The sequence below is a fragment of the Elgaria multicarinata genome, chromosome 7, assembly GCF_023053635.1.
Source record: "Elgaria multicarinata webbii isolate HBS135686 ecotype San Diego chromosome 7, rElgMul1.1.pri, whole genome shotgun sequence".
In the NCBI taxonomy this organism is placed as follows: Eukaryota; Metazoa; Chordata; class Lepidosauria; order Squamata; family Anguidae; genus Elgaria; species Elgaria multicarinata.
In genome coordinates, this window is record NC_086177.1 from 74,526,188 (window position 1) to 74,544,990 (window position 18,803).

Consider the following 18,803-nt stretch of genomic DNA (forward strand, 5'->3'; position numbering starts at 1 on the left):
CCTGAAATCATATACTAAGCCAAGAATAAGAGATAGAAACACAGCACTGCTCCCCACCCTAACCTTGGTGAACAACTGAATCGATGTGGTGCAAGGGGATGAGCTCCCCTAGGGCATCTCATCGTGGACGTGCCCCCACTCTCTCCTGCACTGGAAGGCCATTAGAGCCTTCCAAAGAGAGTAAAACGGTGGAGCAATGCCTATCATGAGTTGAAGTGAATGGTCACTTTTCAGTGGTGGAGCAATGCCTGTTCTGAGTCGAAGTGAGCGTTTTACTTCTTCTCAGAGCTGTTGGTGGCTGTCAGTGTCTTGAACTGGCAGCTACTTCCCCCTCCCCCGGGCACGTCCCCCTATTGCTGGTAAAAGACAGATATAGCCTTTTTAAAAAAATTCTTCTTGCTGTTTATTGAGCAACACTGCTGCTTTTAATTCCACCCCTCCTTTGTTTATTGATTGATTTATTCCATTTTATATGCATTACTGGCTTATCCTTGGCTCACTTCCTTATGCCCCCAGAAATGCCAGCTGCATGCCTGCCTGCCTTCCCTCCCTCCTCCCCTGCCCACCTCGTAGGGATGTTGTGTGTGGGGTGCCCGATTTTCAAAAATTCGCCAAAAATCAGGGGATGATGGGATTGCTTTGAAACTTGGCGTGCGTGTGTATATCCCCATGAGGTGTCATGGTGCCAAACATGAGGTTTCTAACTTGAACAGAAAAAAAGTTGTATAATTTTTTAGCTTTCAATGCAAGCCTATGGGGGGGGGAAACGGAGCTCCGGATCTGGATCCGGAGCTCCGGGCGGAGCGGAGCGGAAGTGGGCGGAGCGGGGGCGGGGCGGAGCGGCCCGATCCGGAAAATGGCGGATCTGCAAGTGAAGCGGAGCGGGGGGTCCGTGCACACCCCTAGTATATACACAGTCTTGGTTATGGCAGGACTTCTGATCTTCAGATGGTGTTGCTACTGCCATCTACAGACCAAATTAGTCTTCATAGCCTTCTCAAAACATGTGATTTAAAGCACAATCCTATACATGTTTAGACAGAAAAAAGTCCCATAACTCCTAGCATGCCCCAGGCAGCCAGGGAATGCTAGGAGTTGAGGAACTTTTTTTCTGCCTAAAGGACTGCACGCTTATTAGTTTTGTGTCTGAAAAAGCATTTTCACATGGCCAAAATCTGATGTTCATTTTATTTATGTACTAGCAAATGTTCCCAGCTTTGCACAAGTTGGGATAGCCTTTTGATTGATACACAAAACCTTAAAACATACCTACGTAGCACATTGTGTATTCCCTGTCTGATTGAAGCCATGCCCGCTGATGCTCCTAGGCATGGCCCCTGTTATGGTGCATCCCATAGCCTCCTGGTGTACCACATAGCCCCCTGAGGCCAGGGACTGTCCACAATGTTGCCCTGAGGGGAAGCTGCCCCACAGTACAGACAGGACAATGTTGTGTTACTTATCTCAAGGGGTCCGTTAGAGTTTTATCAACAAGAAATACAGGTAGAGGTGTGTGTGTGTGCACGCACACAGTTATTTAACCATGTACAAAATGTATGAAGACAGAAATAATTAATTTACCTTGCAGGAATTTAAGAAATTTGTCATGGATCATTAAAATCAAATAAAATGATTTATCAAAAGAATAACTGACAGAGCCAAAGCAGTGACAATCCACATAGCTAGAAGATTATTAATCGGATCACATGGCCCACAGGAGTTTCGGATTACATTATGCTCCACACCCTTTTGCTTTTCCTGATTGTTGAGGATCACGGTACAACTGTGCAAAACAGTCGCACTTTCAAAGCTCCTCTTACTATGGATTTTCTATTGAAACTTCTATGTATTTGGCAAGTTTTAAGGTATGTCTTTTTTATGACAGTGTTATTGCCAGCAATTAAAAAAAAAGCTGATTCTGGATTGTGCTAGAGTGACAATCTAGAAACCAGCAGGCTTATGTTAAAAATGGATTTGAATAAGTATAAGGCAGGTGGAGTTAAAGTATTACTATGGATTTTGGAATGGATATTTTATGGTTAGTTAGATTTATGTTGTCCTGAAGACTAACGGTGCTTCTTGTCATCTTAGTAAGCTGGTGTGTTTCCCTAGATCTCAGAACAAAAATCAGTGTTCTGTACCATACTGTCAGTATCATACTGCATTTATACAAGTCTCTGGTGGGACCACACTTAGAATACTATGTACAGTTCTGGTCACCACATCTAGAAAAAGACATTGTAGAGCTGGAAAAAGTGCAGAAAAGGGCAACTAAAATGATCAAAGGGCTGGAGCATCTCCCCTGTGAGGGAAGGTTACAATAGTTGGGAATGTTTAGCTTGGAAACAAGGGGTGTAAGGGGAGACATGATAGAGGTGTGCATGGTGTGAAAATGTGGATAGCGAGGCATTTTTCTCCCTCTCTCATAATACTAGAACCTGGGGTCATCTCTTAAAGCTAATTGGTGGGAGATTCAGGACAAATAAAAGGAAGTACTTCTTCACACAGTGCTTAGTTAAATTATGGAATTCACTACCACAAAATGTAGTGATGGCCACCAATTTGGATATGTTTAAGAGAGTTGGATAAATTCCTGGAGGAGAAGGCTATCAATGGCTACTAATCCTCATGGCTATGTGCTTCCACCAGTATCAGATGCAGTAAGCTTATACTTGGTTGCTGGGGAACATGGGGGGAGGGTGCTGTTACACCCATGTCCTGCTTGTGAGTTCCTGGTCAATAGCTTGTTGGCAACTGTGTGAACTGAATGCTGGACTTGATGGACCCTTAGTCTGATCCAGCATGGCTCTTTTTATGTTGTTATGCATGGAGTGGGGTATACTTATTTAGATTGGTACTCAGCAATTATGCAGCTAGATACTTTTAGAACCTGAGCTTAATAGTCTTGCAGTGTCCCCGTTTAGATGGCTACAGATATTGCTTTGGTTGTGAAGCACAAAACTAACTTTTTTCTTCCAATCCCACTCCCATTGCCATTCTAGCCGCTTCTAGATTCCTGATATGTTAGAACACATGATTTCTGATTTGCCCACCACACTATTGAAGATGTGATTGTAGGTGGGAGCTTAAAAATCCTCACTAAGATCATTTTAAAAGCATTTTTGTTTCATTTCCCACATTTCTGTACTGCTTATATAAAACATTGGATAGAAATAACACACCTTCAGTTTCTAAATGGCACATTTCCCACTTTCTATTTCTCATTAATTACACTTAAATAAACACACCCCAATACCAGTGAGGTGCTTTAAGATCTGTGTTTTAGAATGTCCTAGAGTGCAATTGCCCAACAGATAAATGTGCTTGAAAGAGGAGCTGACAAAAGTGGCAATGTCTCTTGAACTCCGATTCAGGCAAACAGCTGTTAGCACACCTGCCAGAATGTCATACAGTGATGGGCAAGGGTTGGGACATTTCAGAGCCCAGCCTAGCCTGCAAAGGCATGAGATGGGGCAGACAGTGATAACATTGGCAATAAAAATAATTGCATGATACTGCATTCAACAGGAAATGAAGTGTTTCTGGCATGGCTGGCCCTACCATAATGTAGAGAGAGGCAGCTGCTTCAGGCAGAAAATTTGGGGTATTATAAGAGGGCAGCAAATTGTTATTTATTAATTGGTTATTGCATTTTTACCACCAAGGACAGGAGAGATGCTTGTGAGATTTTCTGCCTCTGGTACCAAAATAATACAATCAACATTGGGTACTATGCACCTTGACTTGGGTTGTGTGCGGGTGTGGGTGTGCGGTGCAGAGGGGCAGACCAATTTGCTCCTCTACTTCAGGAAGCAACATGACTGTGGCTGGTGCTCATCTCTGAGCCTCTCCACATGGTGTGGTTTATTTCAGAGCAACTCACAGCTGTCACTGAATCACATAGGTGGAAAGTTCTATTGGTGTGTGTGAAACTACTTTTTACCAGCATTCAAAGCAGCTATTTACTGTTTTACTCTGTACAGCACCATGTACATTGATGGTGCTATATAAATAAATAAATAAATAATAATAATAATAATAATAATAATAATAATAATAATAATACTGGAACAGCCTAGAGACCCTTGGCTTCTTGAGGCATTATTAAATAAATAAATAAATAAATGACTATTGACTACAGTTAAACATGTATAAGATTGGATAGTACAGGCTGTTGTTCTAATAATTACTTATGTTGCTGATAATAGGTTTTTATGCTGTTCTGAATTACTTAGTTACTCATTATTTATTTTTTCCAGGACCCATCAAGAAGAATTAACCCTGCCAACACCTTTTAAATTGCACATGGATATTTTCCTTAATGAATTGTTAACAATGAAACAGAGTTAATAATATACTCAAGAACCTGCCATTTTGGCTTGATTTGCCGTTCCAACAAATACACATCTCTGTTCCTTCAACAGAGTGAAGATTTATACCCCGAAATGCATTTTTTTACTTCTCACCTGAAGTGAAATGGTCAATCATGAAAATGAGACAATGAGATTTACTAAACAAGACTTTGCTATGGTGGTTTTGGGAATGTTGATTTATGTAGCTGATATTGGAGCAGATCTTTGGATAGTGAAGAAATATTTCTGTGAGGGACATTATTTGTGGTGTGCCTTAATATTGACCACAGGACTTCTTTCATCAGTAGTTATCCAGTTTTTCAGTTACAACTGGTTTAAAGAAGACAATCCTGCGAATCTGAATTGGATTTTACTTCTATTACATTTCTTACATGCTGGAATATTTACAAGGTAGGTACCAAACTTTGAACATAGAACAGATTATCTATATGTGGAATGATGCACCAAATAAATTTTCATGTGGGTGGGGGTGATGACTGGGGATTGGTTGAACAGTCCTATTGGAACAGAGGTGTGGAGCAGAAGAACAGGTCTCTGGCTGCTATTGGCTGATTTGGTAGAAAGGGGCAGGGCAGAAAGATGGATGGGTAGGAAAAACAGAGCTCTGAAAGGAGAGGGAAATGGCCTCAGAAAGCAACTGGCCAAAGGAAATGCCTCAAGAAGGAAGGCTTGGATGTGGAGTGACTGAAAGAATTGAGGAGAAGGGCACTGAAAGGGGGAAGGAAAACTAGAAGAGATCCCAGAGCTCCAGTGATGAGAAGAAATAATTTTCATAATGCTTTGATGAAATAACAAGCAAAATCTTTGGCTGTACGTTTCTATTTCTTTTGATCTTCGTATTTAGAGGCCTGGTAGTCTTTTCCTTATGCCACTATAACATTCACTCACCTGTTAAGTCAGCGATGCATTTGTTCTTCACCAAGTGAGATTGTCTGAAATCCTAACTATATCAAATTTCTCTAAAATTAATATAGCCTGAAAGTTTGGAGAATTGCAGACATTAGTGAGATTTAATGCTCTACAACGGTAGGGATTTCCATTTGTTCACATATTTATTTATTTACTGTGCTTCTAAACTGCCCAATATCCAAGGTTCTCTGGGTGGTATACAGTGGTATATATGGGTCATTCTATTTAAATTTCCTCTTCTTATATTGTTGGAATCAGCAAGTGCTAATACTGGGTATAATCTAGGAGCTGACATGTTTAAAGCTCAGGGGGTTAGTCTAAATTAAGGGTGGGCCTACAACTCCCAATCGGTCCCAATCATCATAGCCAATGATTTGGGATGATGGGAGTTGTAGTCCATCAGATCTGGTGGACAACAGGTTGGGAGAAGGCTGGTATAGAACTTGGCTGGGACCATAGAGAGAGCAGGTCAGATTGGCTTCAACTTGGCAGCAAAGGAAATAGAAAAGGAGTCACATGATGGAGGGAAAGCCGGTTACACTGGATTTGAAACAAAATGACCCTGGGAAGGCAGAGGAGGGAGCTCATTGCACAAATGAATGCATTTCATTCATTCAAGACGAAACATTTTACATGCTCAAATGTTAAGTAGTTTTTAAATTTCTTTTGAATCTTTATATCTATTCAATGTTTTCCCCCATCCATTTCAAATATAAACTAATCATGCTGTAAAAGGAAACAAAAACAAAATGAGTGCATTCGAACTAGTGTTAATACAAGGTGCAAAGGGCAGGTTCATATTTATATAAGACTGTCGAGAAGTGGAAGCTAAATGCAACCCAACTATTCCTCCCTAGGTAAACGGTCAACGTTATCCAGCCAATACCTTCTTTTGTGAAGCCTAAAGTTCATCCACAGCTTATCAAACTTCTCAGCTGTGTACTTGCCAGCCTTTACGTAATGAAGCAGATTTGTCCCAACAATAACCAAAGGCTAATATGGGTGAATGTGTGTGTAATAGACAAATTTACTCCAATAGGCCTTCTGGAAAACACTGGACCACTATACTGATGCTTAGATCTCGGATGCAAGAAAGATATTTTATGTTCTTGATTGTTTTATAAGCTTGTTGCAGGGGCATTTTCATTCAGAAAGTTAAACGTGTGACAGCACAATTCAAAACAGCGGCTCTATCTAGACATTTTGTTTCTCGTTTTTACATATTAAACGAGGCGTCTATGGTTTCTGTTTGCACTGCAGGCATTCTCAAATAAACAGGAATCAGGTCTTGCATTTTTAGTTTGTTACACCATAGCTGCTAAAGCTTCTTTAGGCACTGCAACAAGCAAATTCCATGACAGGAATAGTCATCCTCCTTTGGAATGAATGAAATCTTTATTGCTAAAAGCAATAAGCCATCACAATTTAATATAGATAGAAAAATAAAATACAAGTAAAAAGATGAGCTGTACATAAATGGAATAAAAATAGATAATTTAAAATAAAATAAAAAAGATAAACAAAAATGCAAGAATATAAAAATACCATATAAGTTGCCTGAAAGGAATGTTTCCCCTTCATCTGATGGGATGGACGCACCTCCTGGTTTTGCTTTCACCTACATTCAAATTTTTGAAACCTCAATTTGGTTCCATCTCATTTTTGAAGAAATTTGTAAACTTTGGTGAATTCTTATAAAAAAAATACAAAACCAAACCAAATGAAATTCTCATCCATCTGCACCAGCCAAATGCATCCATTCCTGGTTTCAGTCAGAACCAGTCACTGATTCTAATTGAAAGCTGGAGTGGATTCAGTGACCTTGGAGCCAGCAGCCTCCACTGCACGTGAGTAGTTGCACAAGAACATTACAAGGTGTCAGAAGTGGGCCTGTTCTCCACTGACACCCCGACAGTGTGGTGACAGTGCAAACAGAGTCCCCAGGAAAGCTGGTGCTTCTGGACAATGTGAGCAACAACTGAAGAAAGTGGAAGCAGGGCTTCCAAGTGTACTGCACCTCTTGTAGTGCAGGTACAAAGGGCGAAAGATGCCAGACTGCTCTCTTCCTGAATATGGCTGGGGAAGTTGTCAGGGAGGTTTTCAATACCTTTCAGTTTACTGAAGAGGCTGACAAGCAAAAGATCACAGATATGATGAGCAAATTTGAAGCCTACTGTGCTCCCAAACAAAACTGACTTAAGAAAGACTAGCTGATATTGCTCAGGCTCCCTAAGGTATATGTCTATGAGCTAATAATCTTAAAGTAGTAGTAGGGTGACCATATGGAAAGGAGGACTGGGCTCCTGTATCTTTAACAGTTGCAAAGAAAAGGGAATCTCAGCAGGTGTCATTTGTATATATGGGGAGCCTGGTGAAATTCCCTCTTCATCACCACAGTTAAAGCTGCAGGAGCTATACTAGAGTGACCAGATTTAAAAGAGGGCAGGGCACCTGCAGCTTTAACTGTGGTGATGAAGAGGAAATTTCACCAGGTTCTCCATATATACAAATGACACTGCTGAGATTTCCTTTTCTATGCAACTGTTAAAGATACAGGAGCCCTGTCCTCCTTTTCATATGGTCACCCTAAGTAGTAGGCTGGTGCTAGGCCTGTGAGTTAACTTTTAAACTAATTAAAATAATTTCTTTTTTCCTCTCTCACCCTCATGACAACCCTGCATGGTAGGCTGGTGCTAGGCCTGTGAGGTAACTTAAAATGAATTAAATTCATTCTCTCTCTCTCTCCCACACACCCACACACACCACTGACACATGGCCAGGGTTGCCTTGAAGCCGCCCCCATGATTTTCCTTGTCCCCACAAAAAATGGGAAGTGTAATTCCCGGCATGTCTTCCACCATGGTGCCTGATTTGCCCAATGGGAGTGCTGCAACTGAGGCTCATGGGAAGTGAAGTCCAGCTGAGCCAGTCCACACTGCACTGTGTAATCAGTGCCTGTAGGAAAGCTGTGTGAATGGAGGAATGACTGATAGCTGAGGCTAGAATGAATGGTGGGTGGGGTTAGTGGCAGTTGGAGAAAGTCAGGAAGAAGGAGAACTAAGACAGTTAGTGAGAGATCTGTAAAATGGGAGCTGATTTAGGATTGAGAGATAGGGACCTGTGTGATGTTTCACTGTTGTGTGCTATAATGTAAATGCTGTTTAGACTTCATATGATAAGTCTGGTAAATAGTTAATTCTGTTGGGAGGGGGAGTGAGTGAATGGAATGTTGGAGTGAATGCTGATTGGCTGTTGGATTTGAGTGTGTGAAGGGGAATGACAGTGAAAAATCAGTTGTGAGTTGAAGAGAGTCGGGGTCAGTCTGCTGAAGAGGATAGATTAGTGTAGGGTCTGTGGTTTATTGTTTTGGGAATAAGAGGGAGCAGGAGGAGTTAGATTAGGACTTTAGAGGGCAGAGTAGGCAAGGATACATGGCCTCTTTATTGTAACAACCAAGTACTGAAATAAATGAAACAAAAGCTTCATAAAACGTGCGAACTTACTTTTTGTTAAATGAAAGTTATTTTGTTTCACACTGGCTTGGATTCTTTACGTATCAGAGGTAAAGTACTGATTTATATGGTGGCAGTGGTAGAGTAAAAGGTGAATAAAATGGTGCACAAAGTGCCAAGCTGGTTTCTGTAAGACCAAAAAGTGGTCAGAGAATCATAGAACCAGTGAGAGAGTAAAAGGAGAGACCTAGAGGTGGGAACAGAAAGGAAGGTTAATCCATAGAGTGGGCAGCTGTATACTGACTGCATTCATGGTTGGGATCTATTAAAGAAAAAGGTAAAAAGGAGTCTCAAGGTGAGTGGGTTGTGCAATCTGGTTTGCACATAGTGATCTGGTTTGCTAACCCATGCTTCATTTTAAACCAGCCCCTCCACATGTCAGTACTACACCTCCCAGCATGCCTGTGGAGGCCTGCAGGTGCCTGCATCCTCTCATTGCCGATGCTCCTCCTTGATAGAGCATCGAGGAGTAGCATCACTGAGGAAGGGAGGTAAGTGGCTGTCATTGGACATGACCAGTTCTGGCCAAGACCTGCTGGGACTGCCTCAGCCCACGCGTCTCACCCACGAAGTTCTCCATCAGGTCCCTGTACTGAAGAACTGGGCTGGGCACTTGCTACCCTTCATTGGGCCTGTTTCTGGGCATGCACAGAGTGTCTTCCCTTCCTCTCTCTTAAGGGTGAAGGCCACATGCACACTTCCCCCAGATTCTGAGAAAACAGCAATATCAGGATGGGGTGCCTTTGAGCATGTTCAGAGTTTGGCCTCTCAAATTCACACTGTTGTATCTAGTAACGATTTTAAAACCACATACAGTGGGTGGGAGGAGGCACTGCAAATGGATGCAGCCCATTTATGTGGGTTGTTTCCTTTTATGTGGAATTGGGTTCACTACTTGAGATCGAGCTTAGGAGTCTGGGTTGCGAAAAGCACGCAGCGGCCACCCACCATCGCACTCACAATGGCCACCAAAAGCCAGTAAGTCTGGCCTCCTGACCAAGGCAAGCTGGGGGTTCTACCCAAGGCATGCTGGGAATTGTAGGCATGAGCCTAGTTTTTTTTTATTAAATTCTTTAAAAAACACTTAAAGCCCAAAATGTCATGTTTTTAGATTTTTCTGGTACATTGTACTGCCAGACTTTTCAGCATGCCAAATTTCAAGTTTCTAACTCATCTGGAAGTGGGTAAACATTTTTGGACATACATCCCACACACATACTTTCAGCTTTACAGGTAGAGACAACATTTTTTTTACGAGAGCCCAGGAAGAATGGGAAAGCACTGATCCCTACCTTACAGATATGAAGCTACTAGTACAAACGTGTGAGTTTGGAGACTTGTGTGAATCCCTCATTAAAGATAGTATTGTTTGCAGAGTGAGGTGGAGGACCTGGTTGCTAAGACAGCATGATTTGATCTTCACTTGAGCTCTAGACATTTGCAGAGCTGAAGCAACAGCAGCACAGCACTTGCAATGGCTTGATTTGCATAGAGGAAATGCATGCAATAACTCAAAAGGAGAATGAAAAGCAACAAACTTTCCTACAAAGTCGTCAGCGCAAGAGGAAGCCTGCAATAACATCCATAACACCAGGAATTCCCCAGCATATGGAGCTCTTGGTTTTAACTGCTCAGGAAAACACCACTTTGCAAAACTGTGCTGGGCCAAGCAAGCAATGCACTCCCAGGACAAGGACCTCAGTCCTTAATATGTAGGCTCTGTATTTGCAAGCCAGACTGCAGAGCAGAAGGCATCCACTGCGCCCTGGTGTGAGGATGTGAAAGTTGCTGGAAAGCCCATTTCTTTCAAACTGGACACTGATGCAGATGTAAACACTATTCCAGGAGCCCGTCTACACTTGTCTAGATGAAACGTAACAAGTTGGCAGAGATGACGTCAGCAGTCACGTGATGCTGTTGTTGTTACGTTTCTTCTGACTTTTAAAACCGTTCCACTTTCTGTTAAAATCGTTTTAAAACTAACAATGTGCCCCAACCTTTCGTTGTATTCAATGCCGTCTTTCAAAGTCATGTCTCGTGACCATGGTCTTTGCTTCCTGATTAGGACAAGTGAGGGCTTTTCTAGGGGAGGGAGAGCTGGCACAACGCGACGAGGGGGAGGGGGAGGGGGAGGGAGGGCAGTGAAAGAGGGGACAGAGGCTTAATTTTTTTAAAAAAACGCTTATCTTTCGGGGCGCACGTGGCCCCTTTAAGATGCTGCAGGGCTTCCCTCGTCCCTACGAGTCGCCCCGCCTCCCTGCCGGCTTATCCCGGCAGGTCTAGCTCAGAGTCACTGGAAGAAGGAGGTTTACTTCAGAGCCGGTATGAGCATAATGAAGAACGTTCTAAAGAAGAGTGTGCCCGGGTAAAACGATAGAAGAAAAGGTATTTCAATTGACTGGGCTCAAGTTGCATTTTGTAACGTAGCAAGGGAGGACGCAACAATGCACTTAAACAACGGTGTAATGAATAGTGTAGATCCTGCCCAGAAGACTTAGTTCAACCATTGCAAAGAAAGGTGCAAAAGAACTCCACCAGGTGTCACCCTGATTGCATTTAGCGGTGCACAAAATACAAAAACGCAAAAAAAAGACACATTTGAGGCAAATCTTATATTCTCGATTACTGTCAAAAGAGATCCATCACTATTAGGCTTGTTTAGAGTGGGTCTGAAAGAGTGGGGCAGGATCTACACTACTGCTTTAAAATGATTTATAACGGTTGAACAATTTATTTATTTATTTATTTATTACATTTTTATACCGCTCAATAGCCGAAGCTCTCTGCGCGGTTCACAACAGTTGGGGCCCAGGGCACACTCCGTATACAGTTTACGAACCATTTCCAAAGTGTTATATCCTGCTTGGTATAGATCTGGCCAAAGTGGGGCTACAGAGCTCCTCTGCCACTATCTAATGATGAAATGATAATGATTGCATGTCCCCTAAGAATTATCATGAGAATTTTACAGTGCAATCCCATCCATGTCTACTTAGAAGTAAGTCCTCATGAACTATGGAAGCATAAGGCAGGGGGAGGCAGACTTCGGGCTGGCAGGATCTCCTTTGTTTTGTTCTACTAGAAGTGACTCTACATTAAATGCCATCATGCATGTGTTGGGGAAGTTTGAACCTTCCCACCCAACCAGTGCCAGCCTCCTACAAAACATTCCTACCCTACTGCGGACACTAAAAAACAAAAAAAGGGGGGAACCTCTCAATTGGACCAATCGAGTTTCTCCACTTTTTTAGTCTCTGTTCGGTCTGTGGAGAAAGGCTTCACTTGTGCATCATGGTCTTCAGGATCTAACCCAGCAAAGCACTGTTTTATATTAAGATGAAAAAAAAAAGGATTCTGAATAAAGATAGTGTGCAAATCAAATAAGAGTGATGGGGCCATTTCCAGGGACTCTGCCAGTATTTCATTTAGATGCCTCTTAAGTGGATATATTTCTAGACTGAGCATCTCTCACTCCCATTATGAGTGGCTTTGGCTGTTAAGGCAAGTGATGACAAGCAGGTTTGCACACGGCATCCATTTCCTCATCCACTTAAATGAACAATCCATCTCCAGCAAATGGAATTGAAGGGAGAAAAGCAAGAGGTGGTGCTGCCATTTGAATGGAGATCAGAGCGTCTCTGGATTGACAGCTGTGGATTTTTGCTCAACATGCAGCTGTGATGGGGAAAAAAAAGATATGCTGGAATATGGAAAGCGTGGAGTGAGTAATAGCAGGGAAATAACTTTGCCGACTGAACGATGACACCATTTGGTTTGGCTGGCACGTCTCGTCTGGCATTGTCATTTTTTTTATTTTGCAAAGGAGGCTGAGAAATTTGAATGAGCTGAGCCATGAGATTTATAAGGGATTAAGTTATTGGAAAGGTTCCCATTTGAAGACAGAGATTTATATATATATATATATATATATATATATATATATATATATATATATATATGTGTGTGTGTGTGTGTGTGTGTGTGTGTGTGTGTGTGTGTGTGTGTGTGAGAATGAATGAATGAAATGTAGGAACTCAAAGAGTAGCTAGAAAGCTAAGCTAAGGGAGAAAACATTATCACTATCTTCCTCTAGTTTAGGAAGGATAAGTGGAAGCTTCCCAGATGGGGTTCCATTCAGGTCTGCATAGCTTTACAGAAGAGATTACATTGGACACCTTTGGACCATTCTTCTGGCAATAAAAATGCAATGAAAACACCATTTAAGGACCAAACTAGCTCTCGCATGGCAGACCTGTAACAATCCCACCCTCCTTGTCCAGGTTTTTACAAAACCCAGAAAGGAGCCATGGATGCCGTTATGGTTGGGCAGAGGAATGGTTGAGGGAAGATATGCTTATATCTTCCCCCACACAGGTGTGCTGGGAATGGAAAGGGTTGAACAGAAAAATGGTGGGATGGGAAAGGGTTAAGCAGCCCTTTCCCCTACCCAAATTCACAGCCTGCCGTGGCTGCTTTTCATTTAAAGCAAACAAACCTGGAAGAGTGTTTCAAGCACATGTTATGTAATGCCTAGCTTGGTCCTAAATCTAAACAAAATATGTGGTTGTGTCTCTGTGTTGCAGGTATTGGTTTGTACTGAAATATGGCTACCAGGCTTCATTTCAATCAAACAGCTCGGAAAATACATTGATTGATGGCTCCACCAGGATCATTCATAAAACATCCATTGATGCAATGGCTGATATAAGTATGCTCCGGCTATTTAAGACCTTCCTAGAAAGCACACCACAGCTTATTCTTCAGATCTACATCCTGATGACATCTGATAATTGTACCTTCAGTCAATGTAAGTCTGCTTTATAGTCATACACACATACGAAGACTAATGCTGGATCAGATTAATATCTATCTAGACCAGCTTCTGTTCACCCAGTGGCCAACCAGATGCCTATGGGAAACCCACAAGCAGGACATGCACGCAATAGTCCCTTCCCATTCATGGTCCTCCGAAGCTAGTATTGAGAAACATATTGCCTCAGATACTGGCAGCAATGTATAGCTGTCATGGCTAATAGCCATTGATAGCTGTATTTATCTGGGGTCTTGATTCTGTCAGGTCCCAGTCAAAATAGGGTCTTTTGGATTATCAAGATCAAACATAGCCACGTGCAAAAGGACAACAGTTTATTGATAAAAAAAATGAAGGCAGAAAGAAAAATAAGCAGAGAAAGCTCAAATCTCTCACGAGCCAATGAAGCTGATGGGGCTGAATGTCTATCTGGGTCCCTAACATAGACAAAAAGTAATTCCTAGGGCCTCAAGTTTCTCCAGGCTGTTAGTGCACATATTCCCCCTTGGAGCGAGACCAAAGAGCAAAGCCAGAAAACTGGATTTTATATGTCTCTCTCCCTAGCTCAGGAACTGATAGGTTGAGACACAGAAGCAGGGGCTTTTCTTCACTTTCCCACTGAAAGTGAAACTTATCGGGGGCCTTGCTAGACCTGCCGGGATAAGCTGGCAGGGAGGCGAGGCGACGGCGCTCTAACATTAGTGCGCGCCGCCCCGCCTCCTAGACTGCCAACGCACAGGGACTGCGGAAGCCCTGCAGCGTCGGCCATTTTTTGGGTTGTTAAAGGGGCCACGTGCGGCTCGAAGACTCCGGAGAAGGTAAGCCGTTTTTTTTACTTAAACCCCCCCCCCATTCGGTCCTGATCCCTTCCCATGCCTCCTGTCCACTCTTTCCCCTCCCTCCCTCTCCCTCCGTGTGTCCCGTGTCGCCCGTCCTCCCTCTTCCCCCCCGGTCCTCCTCTAACGCGCCATAAGCGAAGTTGCTTATGGCATGCCTTTTCCGCAGCCCCGGCCTGAAGCCAGGACTGCGGAACGTCTAGCAAGGGCCGTGGCTTTTTGCGGCTACTCATGAGCGAGTAGCCGCAAAAAGCCACGGCCCTTGCTAGACGTTCCGCAGTCCTGGCCTCAGGCCAGGGCTGCGGAAAAGGCGCGCCATAAGCGACTTCGCTTATGGCGCGTTAGAGGAGGGTTCAGTGCGGCCTGAGCCTGGATTCCCCTGTGCGTCATCTGGATGCACAGCAGGGAAACCGGGTCTCAAAGGCCTTGTCTAGCAAGGCCCCTGGTCTCACAGGATGAGATAATACAGCTGGCCAAAATAGCTTCAAGGTTAACCTGTAAATTGCAGTAAATGAATTAACGTCTTTTATTTATTTATTTATTTATTACATTTCTATACTGCCCAATAGCCGGAGCTCTCTTTATACAACTACAAAGCTGCCAGCTAGGCCAAACTACACAGGTGGCCACTCTAAGTGGCTACAAACACCATAAAGGAATGCTGTGAAGTCCATCTTATTGCTAACTAACAAACTCACCATACTGGCCTTCCCCTCCATGAACTATCTATTAAAGTCATCCATGTTGGTGGCCCTCACTACATCTTGTTTATTCATTTAAAAGATTGAACGTCACCCTTTATCAATGCTTCCAGAACAATGGAAGCATTGCATGTAGATATTTGATTCATGATGAAGTTTTAACTTTAGCCCAATACCTGTTTCCAAACCTATTGTGAAAAATGTGAAGCAAATGTTTCACTACCAATAACCACATGTCTGGCACAACAAAACAAAACTCCCAAGTCTGAGGGCATACTTTTCAGATTGGCTTGAGGGCAGAACATCTTAATCACTAGAAATCAAATTTGTATAGTTGCTAGAATCAGTGGTGGTAGAATGCCAGGGCTTAATTTGTGCCAGTGTTCAGACTTAGACCCTGTTTTGAAGGCCAGCATTCCATCCCGAAATATATGAAAGGGTAATAACAATAAAAGATCCACAAAGTACATGGCCAGATCTTTTCTTACCACATCTACTCAGAATCAGGAACTTGGATGGCACTTTCAGGTCAGAGAGGTTATGGTTTTAGTCCTAGCACATCTTCTTTGAGAGATGAAACACATTACACTATGTCATTTATATACTGTTGAATTTACCTTGCCTTAATCATACAACTGGATTATCTTACATGAACTTTACCATTAAATACCTATATTGCATTGTGCTTGTTGTCACAGAGCAGATATTCGATAGTGATTAACTAGTGTGATGGTGCAGAATGTTCATGAACATTTCAGTTGCTCAGAAAAGAATCTTTGCAGTCTGGATTCTGTGGCTGAAGAAAAAGAAATCAATTTGGCTGGGAGGAGATTTGTAAAGCAGGCTAACTGCTGGAAGAAGATTCCAGGAAGTAGGGAAGCTAAGAGGAAGGAACCCAAAGACAGGGTGGCTGAAGGAATAATGTAGATTAGGCAATGAACTGAGAAAGAAGAACATGAGGAATGTGGAGAGGACAGGTTGAAGAAAAGAGCAGAGGAGAAAAAAACCTGAGGCAATAATGAGAGAGTCCATAAGACATTGATGGGAGTAGTGGAAGGGCTTATCCCGGGAAACCCGTCATGTTGGCAAATGCTATTGATATTGCACAAGTATTGGTTTATGCTAGTGCAACATCAAATGCACCAGCGCTGGGACACCATTGGATGCTGTCCTCATATCCCACAATGACATCTTGAGAGGCACTCAAAGTGTCTTACGAGAGATGCTCAAAATACAATCATGCTCAAATCTAGTATAGGAACAGAAATTTCATGGAACAAGGAATACTCAGGCAGCATTTTCTTCCCTGCCATTGAACCAGGCATCAGCTCACACCAAAATCCTCTGGGTGGCAAGGGAGAGGTGGGACTAAGCAGACGGACCTTGCTCAGCCCCGGATGGAAGCTGGCTTCTCTTGCTGACAATTGGCGGTTGCCAGGAAACAGCTCCCCCTGAGGTGAGGGATGATGCCAAGCAGCTGGAATATTGATGACAGTAGCAGAGAGACCTGGCATCTCTATGAAGGCAGGGAGGGAAAACATGTTTGCAGGCAGGTGAGGTTGTCTTTCACATATTGGTATGGACCAACCAGCTAGTTGTTTGAGTGGGCCAGCCAACACCTAGAAAAGTGCTTTAGAAAGTAAGCTAATGGCACTGGCATGCTTAAAGCAGGCACCAGTGCTGGATCCAGGCTTCTGAGGGCCCTTGGGTAAGACACTCTCCATGGGCCCCCTCCCCCAGCGAGTCCACCTTCTCTCCACCACATTCACCAGCTATGGCTCCTCCTCCTCTTATTGATCATTGCTACCACTCGCTTGCTTGACAGGTAGAGAGTCAGCGAGCAAGTAGGCCATGGCAACTGCTCCGGCTCCTTCTCAATACCACCACTGTCTGGGCCAAAGTGAGAAGGGACTAAGCAGGTTGCAATGGTGAAGAGTAGGGGCATGTCCAGGGTCAGTGGGCCCATGCTGGGATGTGGGACCTTGGCAAATGCCCGACCATGTCTACCTTTGATGCCAACCCTGGCAGGCATCAATAGCTGATCAGCTTATACATTCTCCCTTCATTTTGATGGACAGCATAGTCCTATGCAGTGAGAAGGTGTGAAGTGGGCTGTGTAAAGTGCTCCCACGATGGTGAACACTGTCTGATCAGGGTTTCCAGTTGGGGGAACTCTGTAAGCTTGCTCAGTGGAATATGTTTACACAGACCCCAAACCTTCACATATAATGAGCAAAAGTCTAACTAGGAACCGAGCATGCAGGGATGTTGGGGGCAAGGTTTACTGTACATGCACACCCTCATCTCCACCCCACACTTTAGCCTGACATGTAAGCAGGCAAATATATGCATAGGCTTATATCTACATCTGCTCATTCCTTTCAGAGCTGCAATAGTTTCCCCAATAGTTGGCTAAGGCAGCCGTGCCGTGCAGTGATATGTGACCTTGAAAATGGGCTCCACGGTAATTTTTCAGGGTGGCATCCATCCACATCTTTGTCACCCTATGGATAACTGAACTGGCTTTTAATATGCCAACATCAGTACATGTAAAGAATAACATTGTGGCCAGCTTCCTATTAGACTGAAGGCTTCCAGTAATCAGTAAATCTAATTCATATATCAACCAAAATTATGTCTACCCAGTTATTCTGTCCCACCATTTTTGTAAAGAAGATTTATTATAAAAATCTGCACCTCTTTTTCTAAAAGAGCTAACCTTTTTCTTTTCTTTTCTTTAGATGTTTCCATCATCATCACATTTGGGAGCATTTCCTTTGCAACTTTGGACTATCAGGTAGCTTTACGGAAATCCCTGCCTGATAAAAATAAATTTACCAAGATACCTTCCAAAATAATGTATCTTTTCTATAAACTGTTGACTTTAACTTCTTGGATACTTAGCATTGCGCTGGTCACAGTACTCAGCACCACATTTGCTCTCATTCTGCTTCTGTTTCTTTGGTTCGGAGGGATAGTTTGGGTGCTGAAGCAACACACGGAATTTTGTAAATCTAAAGCATCTGAAGTTGTGTATAGGATTGTTGTGGGAATCATCCTTATTTTCACCTTTTTTAATATTAGGGGAGAAAGGACAAGAATTCCCATGTCTGTTTATTATACCATTCGGGTGCTTTTAACCCTAGCAATTATGTGTATGTGTATATTCTGGAATTCATTGTTTAATGGGAAAATACACTGGTCAACTGTAATCATTGCAGTTATTCTCACTCTAGTATTAGGTATTATTTTCCTTTTTGTTTATTATGGACATTTTCATCCTAGTATCCATTATGCACAAGATGTAGTTAATACATCAGATGTAGTTGATGGACCAGGAGGTGAAACACAAGAAACCTGTAGAATTAGGACATTCCTGATGCAATAAACCAAATGAATTATCTGTTGTTAATTATTTATTTGTTATTGAAATTTTGTTTTTATCTTTGATTTTTTCTTTAAACACAACATACAGAGCAAAGCAAAGCAAAACAAAAATGATTCTAATTTCCTATTCATAAAGCTGTATTTATATATTCTGAGAATAGATGGGAAATATGTATATTTAATACAGAAAACATTAACTCTGAACCAATGTAGACTTGCAGGCTTGCTTTGCTCCTTGAACAGCAGCTCTAGAGTGTTTTTCATTAATTGTGCAG

General features: G+C 42.7%; 1 protein-coding gene across 1 annotated transcript; it reads left to right on the top strand.

Annotated features, from left to right (window-relative positions):
• Positions 1–4,363: 4,363 nt before the first annotated feature.
• On the top strand, positions 4,364–18,529 carry XKR9 (XK related 9). The gene is made up of 3 exons (XM_063129865.1): positions 4,364–4,763; positions 13,378–13,601; positions 17,883–18,529. The coding sequence occupies exons 1-3, from the start codon at positions 4,477–4,479 to the stop codon at positions 18,527–18,529; spliced, it is 1,158 nt and encodes a 385-aa protein (XP_062985935.1). The 5' UTR covers positions 4,364–4,476.
• Positions 18,530–18,803: the final 274 nt, after the last annotated feature.

Coding starts and splice junctions, on each gene's coding strand:
- XKR9 (XM_063129865.1), top strand. CDS start 4,477: ATGGTCAATCATGAAAATGAGACAATGAGATTTACTAAACAAGACTTT. Junction 4,764..13,377: donor CATGCTGGAATATTTACAAG/GTAGGTACCAAA, acceptor TCTGTGTTGCAG/GTATTGGTTTGTACTGAAAT. Junction 13,602..17,882: donor TAATTGTACCTTCAGTCAAT/GTAAGTCTGCTT, acceptor TCTTTTCTTTAG/ATGTTTCCATCATCATCACA.